The sequence below is a fragment of the Aedes aegypti genome, chromosome 3 (assembly GCF_002204515.2).
Source record: "Aedes aegypti strain LVP_AGWG chromosome 3, AaegL5.0 Primary Assembly, whole genome shotgun sequence".
Classification (NCBI taxonomy): Eukaryota; Metazoa; Arthropoda; class Insecta; order Diptera; family Culicidae; genus Aedes; species Aedes aegypti.
Window position 1 is genome coordinate 254,262,627 of NC_035109.1, and position 25,143 is coordinate 254,287,769.

The following is a 25,143-nucleotide window of genomic DNA, read 5'->3' on the forward strand; positions in this document are numbered from 1 at the left end:
CTCAATGCATCTGTATTGCATGGTTTGGCGAAAGTTAACAATGTGCCACAGATTACTGCAAAAAACAGCAGTGGTAGAGCTGGAAACAAGGGTAAAATGCCATTTTTTTGTGATACTGTATTGTAGTAACTGATACATGTACCGTTTTCGCTCCATACCAAGTTTCCACCCATTTTTGTCTGCTAAAAAATGAAATTTACAAACATTGATGTTCCATTAGTTTTAACCTTAGTGCTATTATCTGAAAATGTTGAATCCAATGCTTAAAATGGCAGAAATCTACATTCTTTGGAAGTGATCCATAACCGTGGTAAAAAATCATTTCCTGGTTCATATTATGGATCACTAGATAGAAGTGCTAATTTTCGGTATTTAGAATCAACAATCAAGGAAAATGTTTTCCAAAGATGAATTCATACTAAATCGAAGCGAACGAGCATGTTTTATGCTATAACATTTGAATTTTACCACCTGTGGGAGCTTATGAATGCTGACGGCACTTCTTACAGAAAATGACCATACAATGGTAGCTGTGTGGTACCAACTAAACATTTGTCAAAAACACCGTTATTTAGCGGTTGAATGTTGTGGTTAACATTACGAATGGTAGAAGACAAATAGTATAACATAGAAAAAATATGTTTTACGGCAACGTGTATGTTTTGAGCGAGTTATCCAATGTTGAACGCCAAAGTGATCCGTCACTGTGGGTGATCCGTAACTGTGTGGGCATGGTATGCCTATGATCTTTCAGCTACACTAACGAGACTATTAATTTGTTCGGTAAAATTTGTAAAACAAAAACACCAAGCCGAATTGTCCCATAATGAAATGTGACCTCATTACATAGTTTTGTAACGTATTATACAAAAGTTAACGGTGTTTTGATCATCTTAATTTTTATCTCAAAAGGTAACAGAAAGGTAGGCAAATTGTGAAAGTTTTATTGATATCCAAACATGTTTCAATCTAATCAACTTATTTTAGTATTTGTTTGGATGGATGGATGGGATTCACTTGCGATTCACAGCAGTATATTGTCTTTCAATTAATTGGCCATGGATCATTATTTCATTGCCCACGCTACAAATTTTTACTACCGTTTCCATGTTTTACATCCACATTCAGCGTTTTCTTAGTCTTCCCAAAGTATCTCTTGGGGTTCTCTCACATTTTTAAACAAATGTTTACAATTAATTTACCAAAAAATCGCATAGATTTTCTTTGCTTTCTTCGTACATCGGGGTAATTTTTGGCCTTTGCACTGAATAGAAATAGTTCTGAAATTTCTTTGCTTAAGAAAACTAGCTTTAGAAAACGAACATATCCATGCTGCAAAATTCTTTCAGTGACCTAGGGGAGCGGAGCATTTTTCAAAAAGACAAAAAAAAATACTGTCGAATTAATCTCCAGCAATTCCCGAAAACATTCCAAAATATTTCTCTATCACTTTCATCTAGGATTCCTATGGAACGCTCTACTAGAAACCCCTCATGAAACCGTACACGACGTCCTCTGTATTCACCTGCAATATTTGCCCTAAGAATCCTTACAGAAAATGCTCCACGAATTCCACCAGGAGTCGTCCACAGATTCCTCCTGATTTTTTCTAGAAATTGTGTAAATGATTCCTTCAAAAAACCCTATTAGGATTCCTGCGAGAATTCCTTCAGAAATTCCACCAGACGTTACTAAGAGATTTTTTCTACGATTTCAACCAGGGTATCTAATGAAAACTTTTCCTCTGATTTCTTGGAGTATTTCCTGAATAAATTCCAAGAAACAATCGGTGGGATTTGCTTAACAAATCCCAGAAGAAATAATTGGAGAAATTCCGAAGGAGAAGAAAACTGTCCAAAAATGCGTTTCCAGATTTATCACTGTAATGGAAGAGTTTTTACAGGTATTCTTCAAAGAATTTCAGGAATAATTCTTGTTGTTTTTTACTAAAGAAACCTTGGAAGAAATTTCAGTATGAATTTGTTGAGGAATAATCGGTAGACTTCATGGAAATCTAGTAAGAACAAATGAGGGATTCCTGAAAAAAAAAACTTGAGAAATTTCTGGCCGATTTTATGAGGAATGACTGTAAAAAACAGATAGAACCCCTTGAAAAAAATCTGGAGCAATTCCTAGAAAAAGGCGTAGAAGAATTGCTGGATAAATTTATAAAGAAAAATCGTAGGAATTTCTTGGAGGAATTCTTCAAGAATCTCTGATTTTTTTTAACTTCTGATGAAATTCCTGGAGGAACTCTTGATAGAACCACAGAAAACGTTTTGGAGAAGCCAAGTGATATTTTTGAAGCAATAGTTGGAGAAATCCCTGAACAAATTTCTAAAAGTATTCTTGAAGGAATACTTGAAGGAATAAGCAATCCCTTAAAGTTCTACTAGAGCCATTTATTAAAAAATCCTTGGATAAATTATTTAACCCGTATAAGCCTGAGTGAAAGCAAAAATACTAAAATCCTCACCGCTCAGCAAGTACTTAACGGATTCAAATAATTTTTTGTCAGAATACTTGCCCACATATCTAGTTCTTAAAATTGGCCAAGGGATATCGGGAATGTTACTCTGGTCGGAGATATTTTGGTGGGTCACTGGGTCAGGCCGGGTAAAAATGGGCTATTTTTTGGGACATGCCAAGTTGTCTTTATTTATTTGCAATGGCAATCATTTTAATTTGCAAAAATCATTAAGATCTGATATTCAACATTATAAATGAAGAGGTAAGCACCGTTTTAAATGTAGTGGATGTGACCACTCGGGCCTAATAACCTAAAGAACTGACTATAGATTCGTTGGATATTAAACCGTTTCAATTATCTAACAGTACAGATTAAACATAATAAATTACTGAAATACGTTCCCATGGGCTTGACACATATGTTTAGATACAAATTGGCCACTTTGTCGTAAATTTGATGCATCCTGGGCACCCAAAATGTATATTTCAAGGGTCAAACAAATGCAGAACACATGGTTACCCAATCGTTTCTCAAAAGGTTTATGCTGATGCGTTTTTCTTAAAATTCCTTGATATAGTGGCCACATTATAGCCGATAACTTGAAATTTGCCTACCTCCAGGGGCACAGAAGTACAGCACCCTTTTCAGCTGACCTGACCATTTTGTTTTTAGTCAATTTATCTATGAAAAAAAAAATCATTCAAATCGCATACTTGTTTTTAATTATGAATCGTGGTTTACGGCTAACCAGCCGAGAGGAAGTTCAACAACTATTGAAAAGCTAAACATTACTTATAGGTATATGAACATTTTTGGTTTAGATTACAAAAATGGTCCCTGTTTGTACAAATGGTTTTCGCTAAGAGATTTCAGACCGAATTCGTGTTCTACTATAACTAGGCAGTCAAGGATAAGTGACGAGCTTATTATGACTTGATCAAATAGTGATCGTAGAACAGATTGTTTGTGAGCGTTTTAAAAATGCTAAAATCTTATGAATTTTTAATATTTGCCTATAAATCCTCAAATGCACTTGATTCCAACGAAAATAGCTTGGACATGAAGTGCCATTTTATAACTCTTTATTTTTGCATTCGTTTTTTTTAACTGATTAACAGAAACTTCGTTGTTTCGTTTAGTATGTTGTGGGTCAAGCACTATCAAAGTTACCCGCATTATCAAAGTTACTCCGTTTTACGGTACTAAAAAAAACGGTTGAATCGATTTGCTTCATTTTTTCACAACAGACTCTCGTCAATGTACAGTTTTGAAAAGTAAATCACCGAGCATGAGAAAAAACTGTAACTTGAGATATTAACGTGAGTCATGGCTACGCGAGTTTTGGAATATCTCCGGGCCCAGATGACCAATAATACAAATTATTAAAATAGAAAAGTTTTTTGAGAATTTGTGGTGGTGCAAATATATTGAGAAACAAAAAAGTTATAGCGATTTGAATATTTATTCATGGCAGAATATTGAAGCTGCTGACACAAAATGCATAGGAAAATCTTCGGTAGACTTTTTGAAAAAAAAAACAAAAAAATAAAACGCGAGAGAAATAGCTCATAAAAATTTCTGAAGCAAAATCTGGAATTATTCCCTGTAATATTTCCAAAAGAAATCCTGATAGATCCTGCGAGAAATATCTGGAACAAATCCTTGTAGAATGCGTGGAGGAATCTTTGAAAGCGACATGGAATAATTTTAAAACAATTTTTTTTGAGGTATTTTTGTAAGCATGAATGATGGTAAAATTATGGGTGAAATACCTAAAAAAAATCCTGTCGGTAGCATCCCTAGCGGAATTCCTAAAAGAGTCCCTGGATGAATTCCTGCTGCAATTGTTTTAAAATCATTGGCCATTTTCGCCCTCAATGCATGATGTGAAATTTTAACCTCAACAAAGGACCATTAAAAAATATCCAGGTTTCCTGGAGAAAAGATGAAATATCAAGGTCTTACTCCAAGAATTCTTCGGAGAATTTCCCCTATTTAATTATACAATTTTTTTAAATGAATTCTTAAAGGATTCAATTCTAAAAATTTATTCAACATTTCCTCAGAGATTTTCTTTGAAGATTTCTCCAGCTGTTTTGCCTGAACATTTTCACGTGTCAAAAGTCTTTCAAATGTATCAAGAAATTTATTCGTAAACTATCGTCAAGCTACCATTTCCCGTGCATTTAAAAAAAAATCTGCACTTGAAAAAGTTGTATATTTTTTTCCAAATAATTTCCAATGAAACATTCAAAAACTGTATTTACAAATTCCATGTTAAAATCGCCTCGTACCGTTCTATGTGACTATTTACCGTACGTCATTAAAAAATTCTTCAGAATGTACCCCTGATTTATTTGAAAAAATGATCTAATAATTTCCAAGTCGTGTTTAGTACACGACACTGAAGACGGCCATACAGTTGAGGGTGAAATACGCGTATAAGCATGCAAACACTAGTGGAATTAAATGGTATAGTACTAAATTCGGTTTTTCATTTACTAATAATTCCTAAAAAAATCCAAGACATTTCTCTGGAGACATCATTAGAAAAATTACTGGAAAATTTTATTTATATTCAGATGAAATTCCTAGTGAAAATCATGATGAAATGCATATAGTAATACAGATGGTTAACACGAAAATTAACACTTTTGGTAATGTCACGAGAAATGCCAAAAAATCTTCAAAATACTCTTAAAGAAATTCCTGACCTGATTTTATGATAAATGGATCTCACATCCCCTATTTCCTGTTCAGTTTCTCTTTGTTTTCTTAATTTTTGTTTGGTTTCTTATTGTTTTCTTCTGGTTCCAGTTTGATGACTTTTTTCAGGAAAGAACTAAAAAGTTCCAGTCCTATACCAGTCCTGGTCAAGGGTTATCATGAGAACGGGTCAACGGATTCGCATTTTTTTCACTGATGCATTTGTCCAGGACTCCGACGCATTTGTGCGAGGGAAAATTCAATAAACTTCAAAGATAACGTTAGGAAATTGTGTGTTATAATTTGTATAATAAACGCCCATAAACTAAGGTGACCAGACGTTCCACGTTTCGCGGGACAACGCAATTTTCAACATGATATTACTGCGTCAAAACTAATTGTTTGACTAAACTGAGAAATTAGATCATGATTTAGACCTAAAATGTGTGTAGAATACACATCCAATCACGAATAATGTTTAATTGGAAATGAGATCTGACAGGGTGTCCCGCGTTTCGCGGGGCATATATGGTCGCTTTACCGTAAACGCGCAGTATGCCGAGATAGCTAGGTTGTAATGTGAGAAAAAAACAAACGAATGGATTAATAGCAAACATTCTTTTAATCTTTGCCGTTTTCCTCCTTGCAGAATTGTGAAATAAATTGTGAAAAAAATATTCAGATGGTAGAAAATACTGAAGTAACCTGAACAGAGCTTACCCGAGTAAACTGAATATCGCCGAAGTTGGCTAGAAATTCCCGAGTCAATCTTAAAATGTTCAGTAGATAACATACTGAAATTCATCTTGATTTGAAAAAAAAACATTCTCAGAGAAACAATGTATCAAGCCATGAACCTGAACTTCTTGCTTCGAAAATTGGATTAGTTCTATTAAATTTTAAAAGAATTTCATCGTGCACGTCGATCCGTATTTACAGGGGTTTATCTATTTGGAGCAATTTTCAAAACCGTTTAAATACAATTTAGGGCAAGTTAGCACGGCTGGGGTTACATGAAATGTAAAATTTCGTAATAATGTAAAATTTTACTACAGAAACATTGTGCTAATAAATGAAACAAACTTTAAGGAACGAAATATGTACCTGCTAACACTTATTGTCATCATGTTTAAAACTTAGTATTTCATTTTGCCCAACCCGTTTTAGCTTACTCCGGTGTACCTTATAGCAGTAATATCTCGAATTTTCAGTAAAAAATGTCGATTAATTCGATTAATCGAAAAATACAAATCGATTAATCGTTATCGATAATCGGCATTCTTGGACAGTAATCGATTACCAACTAATCGATTAATTGAGATTTTGCGACAACCCTAAACACAACCCCGCACGAAATGTTTCTGACGTTTCTGACACTTTCTGGCTGACAGCGGACGACACCAATGTGCTTCAGTACAGAGGTACGGTTGAAAGGAACAAGTCATCTCTTTCAATCTCTCGACGTACTCATGCGATTGCAGACATGACGTCAAGTATGCCATTGCATTAGACCGCAAGCGTATGAAAGAGACGAACAAAGGAGGAAGAAAAATGGCGATGATGAAGGTACACGAAAATCAAGGACGTCACTAATTTACACGCTCACGGAACTGTGTGTACACGGAAAAAACATTTTACCTAATTTTTGAGTTGACTTTACCCAACATTAAGTATATCGATTATTCTCTCAACCCAAAATCTCTCGGTATTCTCTCTCTTCCCCACCAATGTTGTCAAAAATAGAGAGAGCTGCACCTACTCAATGGGGGTAGTTTGGCCCAATAAGCCAAATTTACACGGCAACGCAGCTCTACTCAAATATGAGTTGTTTCAACGCAAAACCGTAGTTTGAGCCCAATAACCCAAATTTGGCTAAATTTCCAAGGTCTCCCATTAGGTACTTTGCCTTTAAAGCCATAAGAAAAAATTACTTCAATTTGGTTTGATTAAACGCAAAATTGAGATCAATCAACCCAAGCTTGAGAATAATGCATTTACCCAAATTTGGCTTATTGGGCCAAACTACCCCCATTGAGTAGGTGCAGCTCTCTCTATTTTTGACAACATTGGTGGGGAAGAGAGAGAATACCGAGAGATTTTGGGTTGAGAGAATAATCGATATACTTAATTTTGGGTAAAGTCAACTCAAAAATTAGGTAAAATGTTTTTTTCGTGTACCTGATTTTATACACTCTGAAAAAAATCAAAACTAAATAGTTTAAATGCCACACTAAACCACTATCCACCTGGTTGGGTCTAGACCTTGTTTAGCTTGCTACTAAACGGGCCTAGTATAACTTTGATAAAATCGGCCCGAAGATTAGGTTGCATTCATCACTGTCTAGATTAACTTTGGCCGTGCTTAAAAATGGTCCTCTTTTCATTAAATAGAAATCAAATAATACTAAATTCGTTCAAAAATATATGTTTTATTAATGAAGATTGCTTTACTGAATGCTAACGGGATTAAATGTCACCCCGGTGTGATGGCCGGCAGTTCTGGTACCTTCAAGTTCACCTGGTACCTTCAAGTTCAACTACGACCCACATGCGAGATCATATTGGCCGCGGTCCCAACCCGGGCGGACGGAGGAGGTTCCTGAAGTTCCCGTACTTGATAATTTATTTGCGTTCATTGAGACGTAAACATTCCTTCTGCAGTGAGCATTTTGTTGCTGTTTTTCCATTCATTCCGCTTGCCGTTGATGAATCCTTCGATTCTGAATAGGAGTTGGTGCTTAGCGATGCCGGCCAACTTGTCTTGTTCCTCCTGTTGAAGAATTGGAAGGTCCAGGGCTGGTAGCGATTGTGTGTCTCACAATAGGATCTTCAGAAACTTCATGCATGAAAAAAATACCGGACAGGAACCTAAAAGAGACAAAAAAAACATCAACAGTAACCAAATAAAAATTAAATAAAAACCGTGAAACCAGAAACAAGCAGAAGATGAAGAGTTTTAAAAAGGTTTTTCAAATAATCCGATCATTTCTCAAATGATATTTCTAAAATTTTTTGGGAAGTTCTCGTGACATCATGACAAGAATTTCTGATCGTATGACTGTATGTATTTTTCAAAATTTTATTCAAGATATGAGATTCATTAGAAACATATTCGGTTATTTTCCATTAATTCTTTGCGATATTACTCCAAACTTCAGGAGTCTATATATGTAGTGATTTTTTACATACTTTCTCAAAGATACCTACAAAATATGATCTGGGTTTCTCCCAATTATCTTCTCAGAAATTACTAAATTCCCAAAAAAAAACAAAAATTCAACGAAATCCTAAGATTTTCAGGAATTTGTTAATAATGTTATTTCTTTTTAAAATTTCCTTTTGGACTCTTTTAAAAGAGTTCATTTTATTTTTTTTGCAGAAAATACTAACAATTTACAGATGTGGCTTAATTGTTTTCTTAGGCAATCCTACCTAATTTTTGCTTGAGATCTCGCAGTGTGTCTACTTGTTTACCGAAATGAAATTCCCAGCTATTTCCAGGTTTATAGAATAATTTCAGGTTCAAGAAATACTTTCTTTTTATATGTCCAAAACGAACAAATGACAAATTTTGAAGTGTATTAACTCTTCTAGACATTTCAAAGCAATGTGCTAACAATATCAAAGTTTCAGTTTTATGTGTTCAAATGAATTGTATTTAATAATGATGAAGTGTTTCATTTCGTTCGTAAAAGCACTGTCCATCATCGTCTTAAGAACACGGATTATCAAGCTCCCGGTTAATCGAATCCGACCTGTATAACAATTAAATGTGGTAATTTATATAAATGATGAACTGTTTGCATTTCATTCGAAAACGTTCAAGAGCTCTTAATCAATTATTATCGTTACGAAATTGAAAGTTGCTTAAATTCCAGATTACTTTTCCGGCATTGGCTTTCCCGAAATCAAATATTTCACAATAATTTAAAAAATGTTCATGAAGCAGGGCTGGTAGCGACTGAGTGTCTTAAAAATAGGAAATTCAGAAACCACTAGCTTGAAAAAAGACCATACATTAACAACAAAAAATAACGAAACGTAACCTAACAGGAATCCGGAGAAAAAATGTTAGATTCTTTATGAAATCAGACCTGACATTTCTGTGAGAATATTTCTAAAACTTTTTTTTTTAATTCCTTGTGGCATTACGTGTATGCATTTTCAATTATTTTCACAAGGAATTTCACCAGAAATTATCTCAGGTATTTGTCCAAAGATCCAGATATTACTCCGAAGATTTCTTCAAGTTGGATACATGGACAGATATTTTAATTTGAGGGATTCCATTTTTCTTCAGGATATTATTTAATGATAATGATTATATCGACATAAGTCTTCTAGAAATTCCTTCAGAAGTTGTTACATGAATTCTTCAGGACATTTCTCCATGAACGATGATGGAACTGGAAGAATTTGCTTTGGATCGTCATGGAAATTTAACGTAATTTTCTTCGGATTCTCCTTTAGAATCTCCATCGGAATTTTTTTTTTTTAATTTTCTTTAGAATTACCTTCAACATTTTCTTCGGAATCTCTTATGAAATTTCTTCAGAATTTACTATAGAATTTCCATTGAAAATGCCTTTGCAATTTCCATTGAAATTTCCTTAGGAATTTTCTTCGGAATTTCTTTTAATTGTTTTCTTAATTTCTTTTGGAATTTTACTTGAAATTTCCTTCTGAACTTCCTTTGGACTATCCTCTGGAATTTCCTTTGAAATTTTGTTTCGAAATTTCTTTGGAATTTTAGTTCGGAAATTCGTTGGGTGTTTTCTTTTGAATTTCCTTCGGATTTTTATTCGGAATTTCCTTTAAGGATTTCTTTTACAATTTCCTTCAGAATTGCTTGGAATTACCTTCAAAAATTCCTTCGGAATTTCCTTTAGAACCTCCTTTTAAAATTTACATTGAAATTTCTTTAAAAAATTTCTTCGGAATTCACTTTATATTTTATTTGGAATTTACATTGGAAATTCTTTCGGAATTTCCTTTAAAAATTTTTCTGAATTTCCTTCGAAACTTCCTTTGAAAATCCTCTAGAATTCTGTTCAGAATTTTCTTCAGAATTCCTTTTGGAATTTCTTCGGAATTTTCTTCAGAATTTCAATTGAAATTTTCTTTGGAATTATCATTGAAATTTCCTCAGAAAATTTCTTCGGAATTTCCTTTTGTTTTTTTTTACGGAATTTCTTTTGAAATTAAATTAAGAGTTTCCTTTGAAATATAATTCTGAATTTCCTTTTAAATTTCGTTCGGAATTTTCTTTGAATTTTTCTTCTGTATATCTTTTTTTTAGAATTTCCTTCGGAATTGCTTAGAGTTAGCTTCTAAAATTCCTTCGGAATTTCCTTTAGATTTTTTACGGAATTTTCTTCGCAATTCCTTTCAGAATTTTCTTTGGAATTACCTTCGAAAATTTCTTCGGAATTTCCTCCGGAATTTACTTTGGAATTCCCTACAGAACTTCCTTTGTAATTTCTTCGAAATATTTCTTTGGAGTTTACATTGAAATGTCCTTGAATATTTTCTTCGGAATTTACTTTAATGTTTTATTCCGATTTTCCTTTAGAAATTCCTTCCTGATTTTTTTGGAATTCCCATCAAAATTTCCTTAGGAATTCCTAATAAAATTTCTTCGGAATTTCCTATACAACTTCCATTGAAATTTTTTTTGGAATTTCAATGGAAATTTTCTTCGGAATTTCCTTCGAAATTTAATTCTGAATTACCGATTTTTTTTAGGAACTACCTTCGAAAATCCCTTCGGAATTTCCTCCGGAATTTATTTTAGAATTTCCTGCAGAATTTCCTTCGGAATTCCATTTGGAATTTCTTCGGAATATTTCTTTAGAATTTTTCAATGTAAATTGAAATTCCTTTTAAGTTTTTATTCGGAATTTCCTTTGGAAATTCTTTCGGAAGTTCCTTTGAAATTTCTTTCTGAATTTCCTTTGGAATTCCCTTCAAAATTTCCTTATGAATTCATAATGAAATTTCTTCAGAATTTCCTATAGAACTTCCATTGAAATTTTCTTTGGAATTTCCATTGAAATTCCCTTAGGAGTTTTCTTCAGAATTTACTTTTGATTTTTTTCGGAATTTCCTTGAAATTTAATTCTGAATTTGGAATATCCTTTGAGGATTTCTCGGAATTAGTTTCGAAAATTCCTTCGGAATTTCCTTTACAATTTCTTTCGGAATATTTGTTTAGAATTTACAATGAAATTTCCTTCAAATTTTTCTTCAGATTTCCATTTGATTTTTGTTTTTTGGAAGTTCCTTCGAAATTTCTTTCTGAATTCCCTTTAAATTCCCCTCTAAATTTCCTTAAGAATTCATAATAAAATTTCTTCAGAATTTCCTATAGAACTTCCATTGAAATTTTCTTAAGACATTTCTTCGGAATTTCATTTTGATTTTTTTCGGAATTTTCTTTGAAGTTTAATTATGAATTTCCTTTGAAATTTCCTTCAGAATTTCCTCTGAAATTTCGTTCCAATTTTCCTTTGAAATAAACATTGGAATTTCGTTTGAAAATTCGTTTGGAAATTAATTTGAAATTTCGTTCGCAATATCCTTTCGATTTTTCTTCGGAATATCCTTTGAGGATTGCTTTTTGACTTTCCTACGAAGTTGCTTGGAGTTAGCTTCGAAAATTCAATTTCCTTTGCAATTCCTTTCGGAATTTTCTTTGGAATTACTTTCCTCCAGAATTTAATTTAGAATTCCCTGCAAAATTTCCTTCGTAAATCTATTTGGAATTTCTTCGGAATATTTCTTTAGAATTTACATTGAAATTTCCTTAAAAATTTTCTTCGAAATTTCCTTTACTTCTTTATTTGGAATTTTGGAAATTCTTTCCTTAGAAATTTCTTTCTGAATTTTTCTTCGGAATTTCCCTTGAAATTTATTTCTAAATTTCCTTTGAAATTTCCTTCGGAATTTCTTCTGGAATTTATTTGAAATTTCCTTTGAAATTAATAAAGGAATTTCGTTTGAAATTTGTTTTGGAATTTTGTTCGGAACCTTCATCAAATTTTACTTCGGAATTTCGTTTAAGGATTTCGTTTGGAATTTCATGGAATTTCCTTCGAAAATTTCATCGGAATTTCTTTTGGAATTTCCTTCGAAAATTGCTTTGGTATTTTCCTCAGAATTTTCTTTGGAATTCCCTTCAGAATTCTTTTTGTGTTTTATTCGGAAATTTCTTAAGAATTTCCATTGAAATTTCCTTAGGAGTTTTCTTCAGAATTGCCTTTAAATAATTTCTCGGAATTTTCTTTGGGATTTCTTCCGGAATTTTCTTCTGAATTTCCTTTGGAATTTCCAGAATTTCTTTTGGAATTTCCTTCGAACTTTGTTTTCGAATTCCCATTGAAATTTTCTTTGGAATTTCTAATGAAATTTCCTAAGGAGTTGCATTAGGAAATTTTTCTGATATTTTTATCGGAATTTCTTTTGAAATTTCTTTCTGAAATTTCCTCTGGAAGTTTCTTTGAAATTTCCTCGGGAATTAACATAGGCATTTCGTTCGGAATCTCTTTCGGATTTTTCTTCAGAATTTTGTTTTACAATTTCTATACTAATTTCTTGGAACAACCTTTGAAAATTCCTCCAGAATTTCCTTTCACATTACCTTCGGGATTTCCTTCGAAAATCTTTCGGAATTTCTTTTTTCCTTCGCAATTTGCTTTGGTATTTCTTCGGAATTTCATTTGAGGATTTGTTTAAAAATTTGCATCGGAATTTCTTGGAAAATTTCTTAGAAAATTCCTTTGGAAATTCCTTCAAAAAATTGTTTTGCTATTTTTTCGGAATTTTCTTTGGAATTCCCTTCTGAATTTTTTTTTTTGTATTTTTTTTCGAATTTCATTTAGAATTTCCATTGAAATTTTCTTCGGAACCCCCTTAAATTATTTTTCGGATTTTTCTTTGAGATTTCTTTCGATTTCCTTTGAAATAATCTGATGATCTTCCTTGTGAATTTCTTTCTAAAATTTCCCCTGGATTTTGCTTCGGAATTTCTTTTGGACTTCCCTTTAGAATTCGCATTTGAATTTTCGTTTGGAATTTCCAATGAAATTTCCTTAGGAATTTTCTTTGGAACTTCCTTAGGAATTTTCTTCGGAATTTATTTAGTAATTTTCTTCGGAATTGCCTCTATTTTTTTCGGAATTTCCTTTGAAATTTCCTTCTGGAATTTCCTCTGAAGTTTTCTTTAAAATTAAGTTCAGAAATTCGTTTGAAGTTTCCCTTGGAATTTCCTTCGAAATTTCTTGAAACTGCCTTCGGAGTTTCTTGGAATTACCTTTGACAATTTCTTTGGAAAATCTCTAGATATTTCTTTATGGGTTCTTCCGGAAATTGTTCAATGAATTACTTTAGGGATTCCTTTTAACTTTCCTTCAGGCATCCCTCCGTCATTCATCGAGGAATTTCTACAGGAATTATACCGGAAATTTCTCAAAGAATACCTCAGTAATTCCTCCAAAAATCCATCAAGAATTACACCGTAAATACTCCTCCAGGATTTCCACAGAAAATTTTCCCATGAACTTCTCTTAGAATTTCTCAGTTTTTGCAATCGTTCTTTTTGGAATTTTTCCAGAAGGAAACTCCTGGATGAAACCATATAGCACTTTCTGGAAAATCTTGTTTGAAACTTTCCAAAGGAAGTTCCTCCGAGAAACTTCAAAGGAAATTCCGAAGAGAATTCCAAATGCAATTCCTAAGGAAATTTCGAATAAAATCCAATAGAAACTCGAAAGGGAAATCCAGAGAAAATTACGAAGGAAATTATAGGAGTTCTGATGGAAGTTCCAAAAAAAATTCATAATCACGAAGGAAATTTAAATGGAACTGCCGTAGGACAATCTAAAGTAAATTCGGAAGAAACTCCGCAAGATGTTCCAAAGAAATAAGAAATTTCAAAGGAAATTCCAAAAGAAATTCCGAACAAAATTTTAAAGGAAATGCCAAAGCAAACTCTGAAGAAAATTTTTATAGAAATTGCCAAGGATGTTTCAAAGTAAATTCCGATGTAAATGCAGAAGGAAAATTTAAAAGAAATTTCGAAGAAAATTGCAAAGCAAATTCCTAAGGAAATTCTACAGAAAGTTCCGAATTCCGTAGGAAATCATGGAAGTTCCAAAAGAGTTCCTTATTCCGAAGGAGATTGCAAAGATCTGAAAGGAATTCCAAACAAAATAAAAAAAAAAACAGAAGGATATTCCAAAGGAAATTCCAATGGAAATATTGAAGGAAAATCCTAAGAAAATTTTGAAGGTTATTAAAATGGAAATTTGATGGAAGTTTCAAAAGAAATTCCGAAGGCAAATTTCAAAGGCAAAAGAAATTCCGAAAGAAATTCCAGAGGAAATCCGAAAGAAATTCAGAATTAAATTTCAAATTAAATTAGGATGGGAATCCCGAAGAAAATTTTAAAAGCATGTCAAAATAAAATTCCAAAAATAAATCCACAGGGAATTCCGAAGGAAATTTCAAAGAAATCCGAAGTAAATTCCAAAGGCAAAATAAATTCCGAAGAAAATTTTAAACGAAAAACCGAAAAAAATAGAAGGATATAAATGCCGAAGGAAAATCAAAACGAAATTCCAGAGACATGTCCAAAGACAACCTCGAAAAAAATCTACAGGGCATTCCGAATTCCAAAGGAAACTCCAAAGAAACTTTAGGAAGGATATTCCGATGAAAGTTCCAAAGGATATTTAAAAGAAAATTCTGAAGGATATTCCTTTGCAAACGCCGAAGTAAGTATCAAAAGGAATTCCGGAAGGGAATTCCAAATCGAATTCTGAAATAAATTCCAAAATCACGATTCCGAAAGAACCTCCTGGAGGAATTTTCTTCAAGATGTTCCGGACTACCAGGAGGAACTGCCGAAAAAAACTACCCAGAAGAACTTCCTGATGGAACTACCAATACCAATACGAATTTTGAAATCTTACCTTGATCTTGTCAGGGAATTTGGATGTCTAGTACTGGACATGTTTCGCAATGGTGGTCAGTACGAGATGAAGGCCACACCTTGGATTCCATCGACTGGTCTATTTTCGTCCACAGACTGGCGCATTGCACCATGCTCTGATCCGAATTAGTCACCACCGTCTTGGTCGAGAATATTGCCAGATCCGGTTGAGTGCCGCACCCAGTTGTCGACTACAGCGATCTGTTGTTTCAGGCAGAACTCCTGCAGCTGAAGACTGTACGCGTGTTTCCTTTTCTCGAAGAACACCGATAGCGTCGGAGATAGTAACTGTTCGCGGATCAATCTTTGCGGTGGACATTCCGGTGATGAAGACCGATTTGCGTCTATCACTGTTGACATTGTACTGGTACTGATTGAACCGATACCACTAGGCTATGATCGAGGGTAATTTCTCTCCTGCCGGTTAGGACGAGTTTGAAACGGTGGCCAGTTCGGTGCCCTTGATGTCCATATCGTCGAATCCGAACTGCTGAAGGTGCGCATCATCTGCAAAATGAAGCCGAATACTATCAGTAAATATCAGTTTTCTAGCTAATCTTTTTGTAAACTCACCATTCAACATGTTCTTGTTTGTTCATCTGGTGATCCTCCTCATATATCCGAATGTATTTCTCCGGAATCCACATTGCCGAAATGAAAATTTGTATTTTTTCACGAAATGCCCGTTTGAAAACGAAACCGAATCTGTTTTTGTTTACATCCGCCGATCAACTCGAAAATATGAATACACTGATAAAAATTGTCACAGGTTATTCACGTCTAGTTTAAATTGTTATACCGAATAAGTTTAATTCTCAAACTGACCTATGTTTATGTTTTAAGAAATACAGAGCAGTTTTAGATTTAAACTTTTTACGTTTTGTATTATTTCAGAGTGTAATCTTGATTACACGCTCATTAAACTTCACTCAAATACGAATAAATTTAACTCAAAAATTTGAGTCAAAATCATAAAAATTGGAGCTGGTCAAAATAGTGTTGATGTGTTGTTACACGGAAAAATAAGACTACCCAAAAAAAGTTCTTTAAACTCAAATTTGGGTGAACTCTGGCCACTTTTTTCAAATGGGCGAAATTGACAAAGACGTCAAAATGAAAAATCTGCAAAATGAAATTTCCCAACAGATTATCAATTCTCTATTTTTTATAATACATATTTTTGACCCTCATTTATGTGATTCGTGTTCTCCGTAAGGTCTTTTATCAGATAACCTAATTTGGAACATATTTGTTTAAATTTTGCATTAAAATTTTGAGGAAAATATGGTAACGTCCATTTTTGAACATCGTTTGTGATTGCGCCCTTCAGCATAATCGCCATTTGTCAAATCATAAATCCAATTGCGCCTCTCAGCCGAGTCCAATTGGAAAACCATCTGTCAAATTCGCCTGTTTGTTTTGCTTTTTGTTGAAAGCAATTTTAGTTGCGCCCTTCTGCTCGAATTTGTTTTTGAAGTACTTTTAATAGTTAAAGGCTCAAATCAACTGAGAAAATCGATATTCTTTGCTGGTAAAATCACCGCGCCCCTCTCATCCAACAGGAACAACCCGCGTAGGTGCACTAGCCGTTGTCAGTAGCAGCCGAAGGTAACCCAAGTAACCATGGAGCATTATATAATTGCATATATAATGCAGCTGCATTGCCGTAAGCCTACCATTAAAGTAGTTTAAAAGTGGAAAAGGGCACTTTTACAGTTAAATTAATGCAAAAAGGACGATAAAGCAATGAAGCAACTTATAAAGTAATATTAATGCAGCAGTACAATTTATAAAGTGATGTTAGTGCATTGATACATTTGTAATGTAGGGTTAATGCTTTATTGCTTGACAGCTCTTGAAATTTGTTGAATAAAAGCAATGTTGCATCAATGGTGTTGATATGCAGTAGAATACGAGCAATGTTATAATGCTTGTGGTTACTTGGGAAGTGTTCTAACATCCCATCGTCGATTGGATACCGTCAGAATCTTTGCAAACAACTTCAACAGAAGTTATGTTTTTCTTACAGCAAAGAACATTTACATTCCTTCTGAGCCTCGTCCACCGCCGGAGGATGAGGCGGTATTCCATTTTTGCTGCTACTATCGTTTATATCGGCAGGTGTTGCACAGGATCACCTGCGACGGATACTTAGATGGGGACATTTTTCGAAACTCTACATCACTGGAGGTATGTTACGAATTCTCTCATTTCTTATTAATCTGGTGCAGAGTGAAATGTAAGGAATCGAATGAGGGACTACGTTGTATCAATATGACTGCCATACTATTCTCAGGATCATTTCATTCGGCTGATCAACAAGCGCGAATATGATACCAAAACATTCCACCATAATACCTCTCAAAATAACATGGTTTCTACATCTATGTTTTGGGATATGCATGTAATCGTACTAAACTAACATTAAGTAGCTGATGTAATAAATTATGGCATGATTTTTCGGAAAACAAGCTCTAAAATTAACAAGAGCCTTAAATTGAATGTAGATTTCAGATAAGCCCTTTTGTCATCGTTGTTTAGTGTGGGAGGAAATGGGCGAAATTTCACGCTAAGGAAGACCCTTTCGAAATTCAATTACGCCCAATTGTTTTTTTATGATTTACTGCACGTAACACAAAAAAAAATGAAGTTTTGTGGTTTTTCTTGCAAGTACGATACAAAATGATGCCAACCCAACCTTTAACTTAATTTGTTTATTTTTGTTAGTTTCGCCCCTTTGAAAAAAGTGGCCAGAACTGCATTTAGTTGGGGTTGTTTTGCCACTCCCGTAACAGCAATGTTGTCAAAAACAGAGAGAGACGCACCGACCAAGCGTCGAAGTTCAATGGAATAAGCCAAATTTGGGTTCTTTCAACCCAAGTAACCACGAAGCTATATATGAATACTTTATGTTTGCTCTATAGTATGCCATCAGATTTTGTTTTAAAGTGACATAACCTTTAAGAGCTTTATACAGTGACTCAACCTCATTTTCGTACGGGGCACTGTTTCCATATCAAGTAGGTTTAAAACTAATAAATGATTTACGGACTTCGATATACTTTATCAATTACGAAGGTCGTAGGTGTCATCTATTACTCGGCAATCATAATCATAATTATTCGCTCAAAAGTATTTTTACAATAATGGAAAAGTATTGAATTTGTGTTTTAAATTGAGCCAATCCCATATTCGTACACCTTACAAAAATCAAACATACAACATCCAAAACTATTTTTTTATGTGCTAGATGATTGCTCAATCTCTTCATAACGTTGTTCAGTTGTATTAGAGTACATTTGGAAAAAATATAAGCGGACATATTCGAAACTTAAGTAAAATTAAGAAAAAATACCTCTTTTTCAATGTTTTTTGCTAAAAATAATCTAGTAAGTCGAAAAATAACGTAATTTTTCCAGGTTCACTTCATTAACAATTATTACTACAAACACTGAACGAGTTTCAAAAACTTATAATCAGTATTAGAGTACTTACGAGTGGTTATCGGTATCTCATACTTCACAATCTTGGTTAAAATAACATTTAGAAAAAAATCTAAAACCAAAAATTTTACTCAATTACTTTCAGTTTGGCGCAATTATTATTTTTATTTCATATTTTACTACCAAACATTATCATAGAGATTGATAGAATAAATATTATTGACGTAACCGCAACACATGCGTTATTTGAAATGATGAAAACACGTTATATTCTAGTAAAAAGTATATCAATGCTCTCCGCCCACTCGGAATATTTTGTATTTTTATTATAAAATAAATAAACCGCAGAATAGGGTCATATTTTGAGTATAATCAGAATAAGAATTAAAAAATAATTCGAATATTGGGATAACATCAATCATGTGAAGGTGTGTACAGCATAGTGTAGGGTACTTTGTTTTAAAACGAAGTTCTTAGTTAAAATTCTTTCTGCTGACAAGTTTGAAACTAACCTTTTACTGTTGTTTAGAACAAAAAATTGGTTTACATTGTTTGAAAATAACATTTCAGAAGAGTTTTGAAATTATGACATAATCATTTTCTATACTCAAGGAGAATAAATTTTTTTTATGGATTCTGTAAACTTAATATATTTTAACCAAAACTCTTTTAGTGCTCATGAATATATTTTTTGGATTGAATTCTACAACAAAAATTAACGCAATTGTTAGAATTATTTAATTTTATAGCAAAAATCAAAGAAAAATTGTATTTGGGATTGTACACAAATTATGTCACGCTAAATTTCAACTATTTTGACCCCCCCCCCCTTTTTCACGTTTTTTGTATGAGTCCTCCGAAATTTTTGTAAGGCTTGTCACGCTTGGCTTGACCCCCTCCCCCCCTAGGAGCGTGACGTAATTTGTGCATGACTCCTTTCTAAAAAATTTACCTAAGTTTCCGCTTATAAATTGTCCAAATGTACTCTACTACGTCTAAACAACGTAATATAGTACTTGAACAATCAAATGAATTTTAATCATTTTGGAATGTTGTATGTTTAAATTTTGATAGGTGTACGAATATTGGATTGGGTGAATTTCAGACACAAATTCAATACTTTTCCATTAATCCAAAGATGAATGTAAATGAAAACATGTTATGGCTGTCAAATAATAGATGACACCTATAGCCATCAATATAGATAAAGCATTTCAAACTCAATATATCATTTCATAGTTTTTTACTCACGTGATGTGGCGCCAGTGTACCGTACGAATATGAAATTGGGCCACTGTAAAGCATAATTAAAGCACATTAAAGTGGAAAAGGGCCCCACAACAACCAAATTAATGCAATACTTGGTAAAGCAGTTTTAATGCACAAGCCCTACTAAAGCATTTATGTTTGTATATTTAGGGTTCATGATGTATATTAGCTTTAAATAATGTATTTTTAGGGCTTGCGTTAAAAATAAACAAAACAATTAATCCATTGACTATCTTTCAATGGTTTTCTTTACCAGCTTAATGTTTTTTTTTTGTTGGAATCAGGATTCGAACCCACAACTAGGATGATGGTGTGCTGGATGCCTGGCGCGTTGGTGTTCTGTGCTAAAGCTGCTGATGTAATAAGGTAGGATAAAAGTTCCTTATAAACGAAGCCACTGCGTGTGTTAACATTACTATTCGCCCAGTTATTACGAATAGAAAGAATTCTTTTCGGCGATTTATTTCCTTTCCTCACCAAATGAAACATCAATAGACATAATTTGATCACCATTCTTTCTCGTAGAGGAAATAACAGAACTTAACTCACAAAACAAAGCCCTAGCGCATTAAACAGATTTCAGGGGAGAGAAATTGATCGACATTTCCTCTCGCTCCTTATGAATAAAAGAGTCTCATAGATAAAATACAACAATTGGGTCCTACAATTTTTAATGAAATCTTGTTTATATTTAACAACACGAAAGAGCATGTTACTGCAACAACTTTAGCATTTTTTCCCGTTCAAATAACGGCTATATCATGTTTGGGCTCATTCACAAATTTCATAACGCTGAAGGGGGTAGGTGGGTGTCCTCATGTTGTTACGGCTCATACAAAATTTGTGGAATATTCATACAAAAAGTGTTATGAGGGGGCGGGTGGGTGTCAGAAATGGAAATTTTCAGCGTTATGAAGTTTGTGAACAAACCCTTTAAACTTTAATTTAAAAATTGGGTCCATAAATGAACCTTGACACTTTTGATCATGTTTGACGTTCGCTTAGTCGACAAAAACACCACAGGGGTTTTAGTTTTAACACTGGGGTTGTTCCTAACTGACATTTCGGAAGGGACACGGAAAACAAAATATACCCAAATTTTGAGTTTAAGCCAAGGGGTGTGACAAAATCTAAAGAAACATTAAAACATGTTTTTTAGACTTAAACCAACGAAAAACGTTAAAAAATTGAGTAAACATGTGTTTTTTTTCAATTTTCAAATTCACGGAGAAGATGCTTGAGTGATATATCTTTCGAATTGTAGGTGCCAAATTCTTTTTTTTTCTGGTAATAACGGTTTCTGGCACACGGTGCAATTCTCTAAAACGAAGCCTACCGGACCTAGATATGTTAATCCTTTACTGATTAGAGATATTAAAAAACTCAATCATGTTTTGGTAAGTCGATGACATTTTCATAACGTTTTGATAACAGCGCAGCCGATTTTTTTTCGATTAAAGAGAATTTTCTAGCAAATAATAATTGCTCTGGGTTTTGACGCAAAAATCCTTTGTCGTAAACATGTTCTACCATGAATTACTGCCTCAAAATAATTTCCCTAATTGTGACCCTCATTCCTGCTTACGGCGGAATCAACTTTCGATCGAATCCTGTTCATTTGAATCCATGGCCTATATTTGATGTTGCTGGCGTAAACAGGAATGCAGAATAGTTTTCAATCGAAAGAGCATTCGAACGTAAACAAGAATAGGGTGATAGTTATTGATTTCTACCCAAACGGAGAATCCTTAACAGTCCTCATTGAATTTCTGATGAGTTCTCGCATAATCTGAGATAACGCCCTAAAAGTCATTGGTAACCACGTGTGTAGCTCGCTGTTTCTGAGCAAATGAATGAATAAACATCCAAACCAACACCACTGGCAGGTAAATAATGATCCTTTCTTCACCGCTATGTTGTTAAATAACGTGTAACTTCATACAAATGCTTAGAAACAACGAGCTACACACATGGTTACCATTGGCTTTTAGGGCGAGATCATAAGTTATGCGAGAGTTTTAATTTTGGGAAAGCACTTAGAACTTGATCTAGAATCAAATGAGCAATGTAGAGCGAAATAGATACTTTGAACCACCCTAATCTGTAGTTATGCAATCTGCGGGAATTTTTACATCCGTGCGGAAATTCGAAAATCATATTTATATCAATATTTATTTTATTTCGGTATATTTGCATAAAAATCTCCAAGAACCGCAAAATAATCCGAAAAGTAAATGTATGGATTTAATAGACGAAGACGAATAGACGAAGTTAGTGTAAAAAGATATGTTTGAAATAGCTTAAGGGCCTTGTGATAATCACATCGTCATGCAAAACATTCGATATGTTTCTTGATTTCTGTTTTAGTACTTGTATAATATTAATATATTTTGTCGTGGTAATTTTACAATTAATATAATTTTATAAAACACTAGAGTTTTCGGTATATTCTACATACTGCTTATCTTATTTATTAGTGAAGTATATGTTTCCACGTTCTTGTTGTTCTCGCTTTATAGCTTAACCGGTTCTTCCAGTTATCAATACCGACATTTGCAAGTGCCATTAGACAGCCGCATTTGCGAAATGAGAGGTTTATTTTTTTATTGTAACATGTCTCAAATTTCAGCGAAACGTCACTTGGTATCTTATTGACTGTTCTCGTTTATTGTGGTGGTGGTGACTTTGCTAATAGTAGCGTTTGTAGAATGTTTTTTTGAACTTAAGAAAATGCAGCAATTAGCACAGAATCGGTAAAGTTCTAAAAAAATAAGTTTCGAATTGACATGAAAAAGATTTGCTAACTTCAAATAAATTATTTAGTATTAAGGTGGTGATGGTATAAATAAATACTTTTTTGACACGGTCAATATCTGACACTGATCGGAGGCGGGGGCCACCGAAGCACAACTTAGTTCAGATAAAGTAACTTACGCTTTCCTAGACATAAACTTAGATCCGTTTGCGTTTTAAATTGTGAGTTTTTTTGTACAGTGGTAAAATGTGTGATTCTTTTTACAACGAAATTTCAATGGAATTTAAGTTAATTATGTGTACTTAATGCATTAGTAATCTTTTTACATGGTTTTCAGTTGTTTTTATTAGAGTTTTAATTTATTTTTTCCTATGCGTCCTTCTCTTCTTTTCTGTGTATATAATATTAACAAATACAGTAAATCTGTATCGGAAATACTAAATATTGTCTTCAGTTTTTTTTATCTTTTCAACGTTATTTTCGTTCACTCAACTTCACATGGCCAAGAAGCCGAATGGCTAAACCTGCTCAAGCTTGTATCAGTTAGTTCCTTATCTTGTAAGATAATAGATTTTGTGTCTCTAAAGGTAGCAATAAATTTGATTCTGCGTTTCATTCCGAATATTGACGAGTGGTTAGTTCCACATGTTTAGCGCAAATTGAACGTATTGACGATGCATTAACTCATCTGCATTTAGTACGGACAACATGCATTAGATTTTAAGAACGATGATCAATCTACAATGGCTTATCTTTTAGTAGTACCCACCGCTAACGCCACCAAATTGCTTTCTAAAGAGATGAATACTGCCAATTTCGTCCTTTCAGCAGCCTGGCAAACATTTTATCTTGTTTAAATTCCTCTTCTCGTCCTGCTTCATTGACGCAAATTGTCTTGCCGAACAAACGATCAATACACAAACAAGCAAAAATCCTCACTAGATGTCCACTGGAGAAGAGATATATGATCAACAGGTCTATTTGCTAAATGGTTTTCATTTACGTGCTACCAGAAGAATGAGATGTGTAGGTTATGATGTATCAGGAATTATCGCATTCATAGTTAGTGTTTGTTGTTATGAACTCGTTGTTTTAGGTGTTACTCATTTGATTATGTTTCATTTTCTGCTGCAGTTGAAATGTTTAAAAAGACAATTTAGTTGCTGTGTTAGGAGATGTCTCTAAAACTGTTTACTCTATTCTATCGTTGAAATGTATAATGGTTTCCTTCTATATGAATACTCAATCCTTGCTACGGCGCAATTTCCACGTTCGTATGCCTACTTACTGATATTGCACAACGCTATCCCCATTTCCTCGCAGATGGCAGAATTTGATTTTTGTGTTCTAATTAGTTATAGTAATTGTTAATAGTAGTAGGTAATAGTTAGTACTTTTAAGAGTTATTGCAGAGATGAGGACTTTGATTGCGTCCGTTTTCAAAGTAACACAACCGTTTCATAAATAGTATTTGTCTTTAGAGAATTTCAGTAAGATTTCGGTTTGTATCATCGAAGAGATCAATTAGTTTTCAAAGCTCGCTTTTGCACTAAAATCCAATAAATTGAATAGATCTTAGAAATAAAAAGCTAGAAAAGTTTTAAAATAAATAAGAAACTCTAAAATCAAAAGCGATGTATGACATGCTACGAGTATTTAGTGTAATGTGTTTTGTTTCGTAATAGAGATTAGGAGACTTGTTGGTGTAAACTTTAACATTTACGTGACACTCTAAACATAGAAGCGAACGACTGGCGGAAACTGACTAGTTCACCAGTCGTGTGCTTCTGCGTTTGCGCTCATCGACGTGAGCCCCATTTTTACCACTAGGAATCGTAGCTGGAGCTGAGACGATCGTTGGTTGGCGATGGGGGCGTTGAAACCGAGCTGGAATTGTTGCTGGCAACACTTTGCCGCGACTCGGACTGCATGTCGGCAACCTGGAAGAGACGAGATGTCAAATGGTGAAAGATTTATGTAGGGAATGTTACAGTAGGTACTTCATTGAAATAAATGAAGGCGATTTTCACATTATTTGCTGAGTAATTGTTAACCCGATGTCTCTTTTGGAGAACTTTTTTTTAACTATACAGGTCGGACTCGATTATCCGGTGACTCTATTATCCGGGATTCGATTATCCGGAATTTTAGACTCGATTATCCGGAATATGTTTTTTGATATTCTTGTTTTCAATCAGTCACACAGTTACCTACATCAGCTAAAGTGTTAAATCAGTTTGCAAGAAAATGCTCTGCAAATTTATTAGATGAATTCCAGGAATTCCATCAATCAATCATTCTATGTACTTTTCAAGGATACGACAAGAAATTACCGTAAAATCGGGTGTAATTCATCAGAAGGGTGAAATTGATCATCGTATCACACGATTTTATTTATTCGTAATGGAGCACAAATATCAATGTAAGCTGCAGTAAATGAACGTTGCTTGTCGTAACTATTGTAGAATTGTGTGTTGTGAAGTTTTTTGCGTTGAACAATGTTTATTAC

At 33.8% G+C, this 25,143-nt stretch overlaps 1 protein-coding gene and 1 long non-coding RNA gene across 7 annotated transcripts in view; both read right to left on the reverse strand.

The window, feature by feature from the left end:
* Positions 1-7,585: 7,585 nt before the first annotated feature.
* Positions 7,586-16,055, reverse strand: LOC110679114. The gene is made up of 3 exons (XR_002502219.1): positions 15,741-16,055; positions 15,148-15,674; positions 7,586-8,044 (listed from the first exon to the last, which is right to left on the reverse strand). It is a non-coding gene; the product is annotated as an uncharacterized LOC110679114 (long non-coding RNA).
* A 6,171-nt stretch (positions 16,056-22,226) lies between these two features.
* Positions 22,227-25,143, reverse strand: part of LOC5578523 (serine/threonine-protein kinase Genghis Khan) — a 186,804-nt gene continuing 183,887 nt past the window's right edge. For 5 of the 6 annotated variants that reach the window (XM_021855842.1, XM_021855843.1, XM_021855846.1 and 2 more), the window contains one exon: positions 22,298-24,574. In XM_021855842.1, coding sequence (XP_021711534.1) covers positions 24,461-24,574 — 114 coding nt within the window. In that variant the 3' untranslated portion in view covers positions 22,298-24,460. Of the gene's footprint in view, positions 24,575-25,143 lie in introns of all 6 variants that reach the window. The other variant, XM_021855845.1, reaches the window with a different exon arrangement.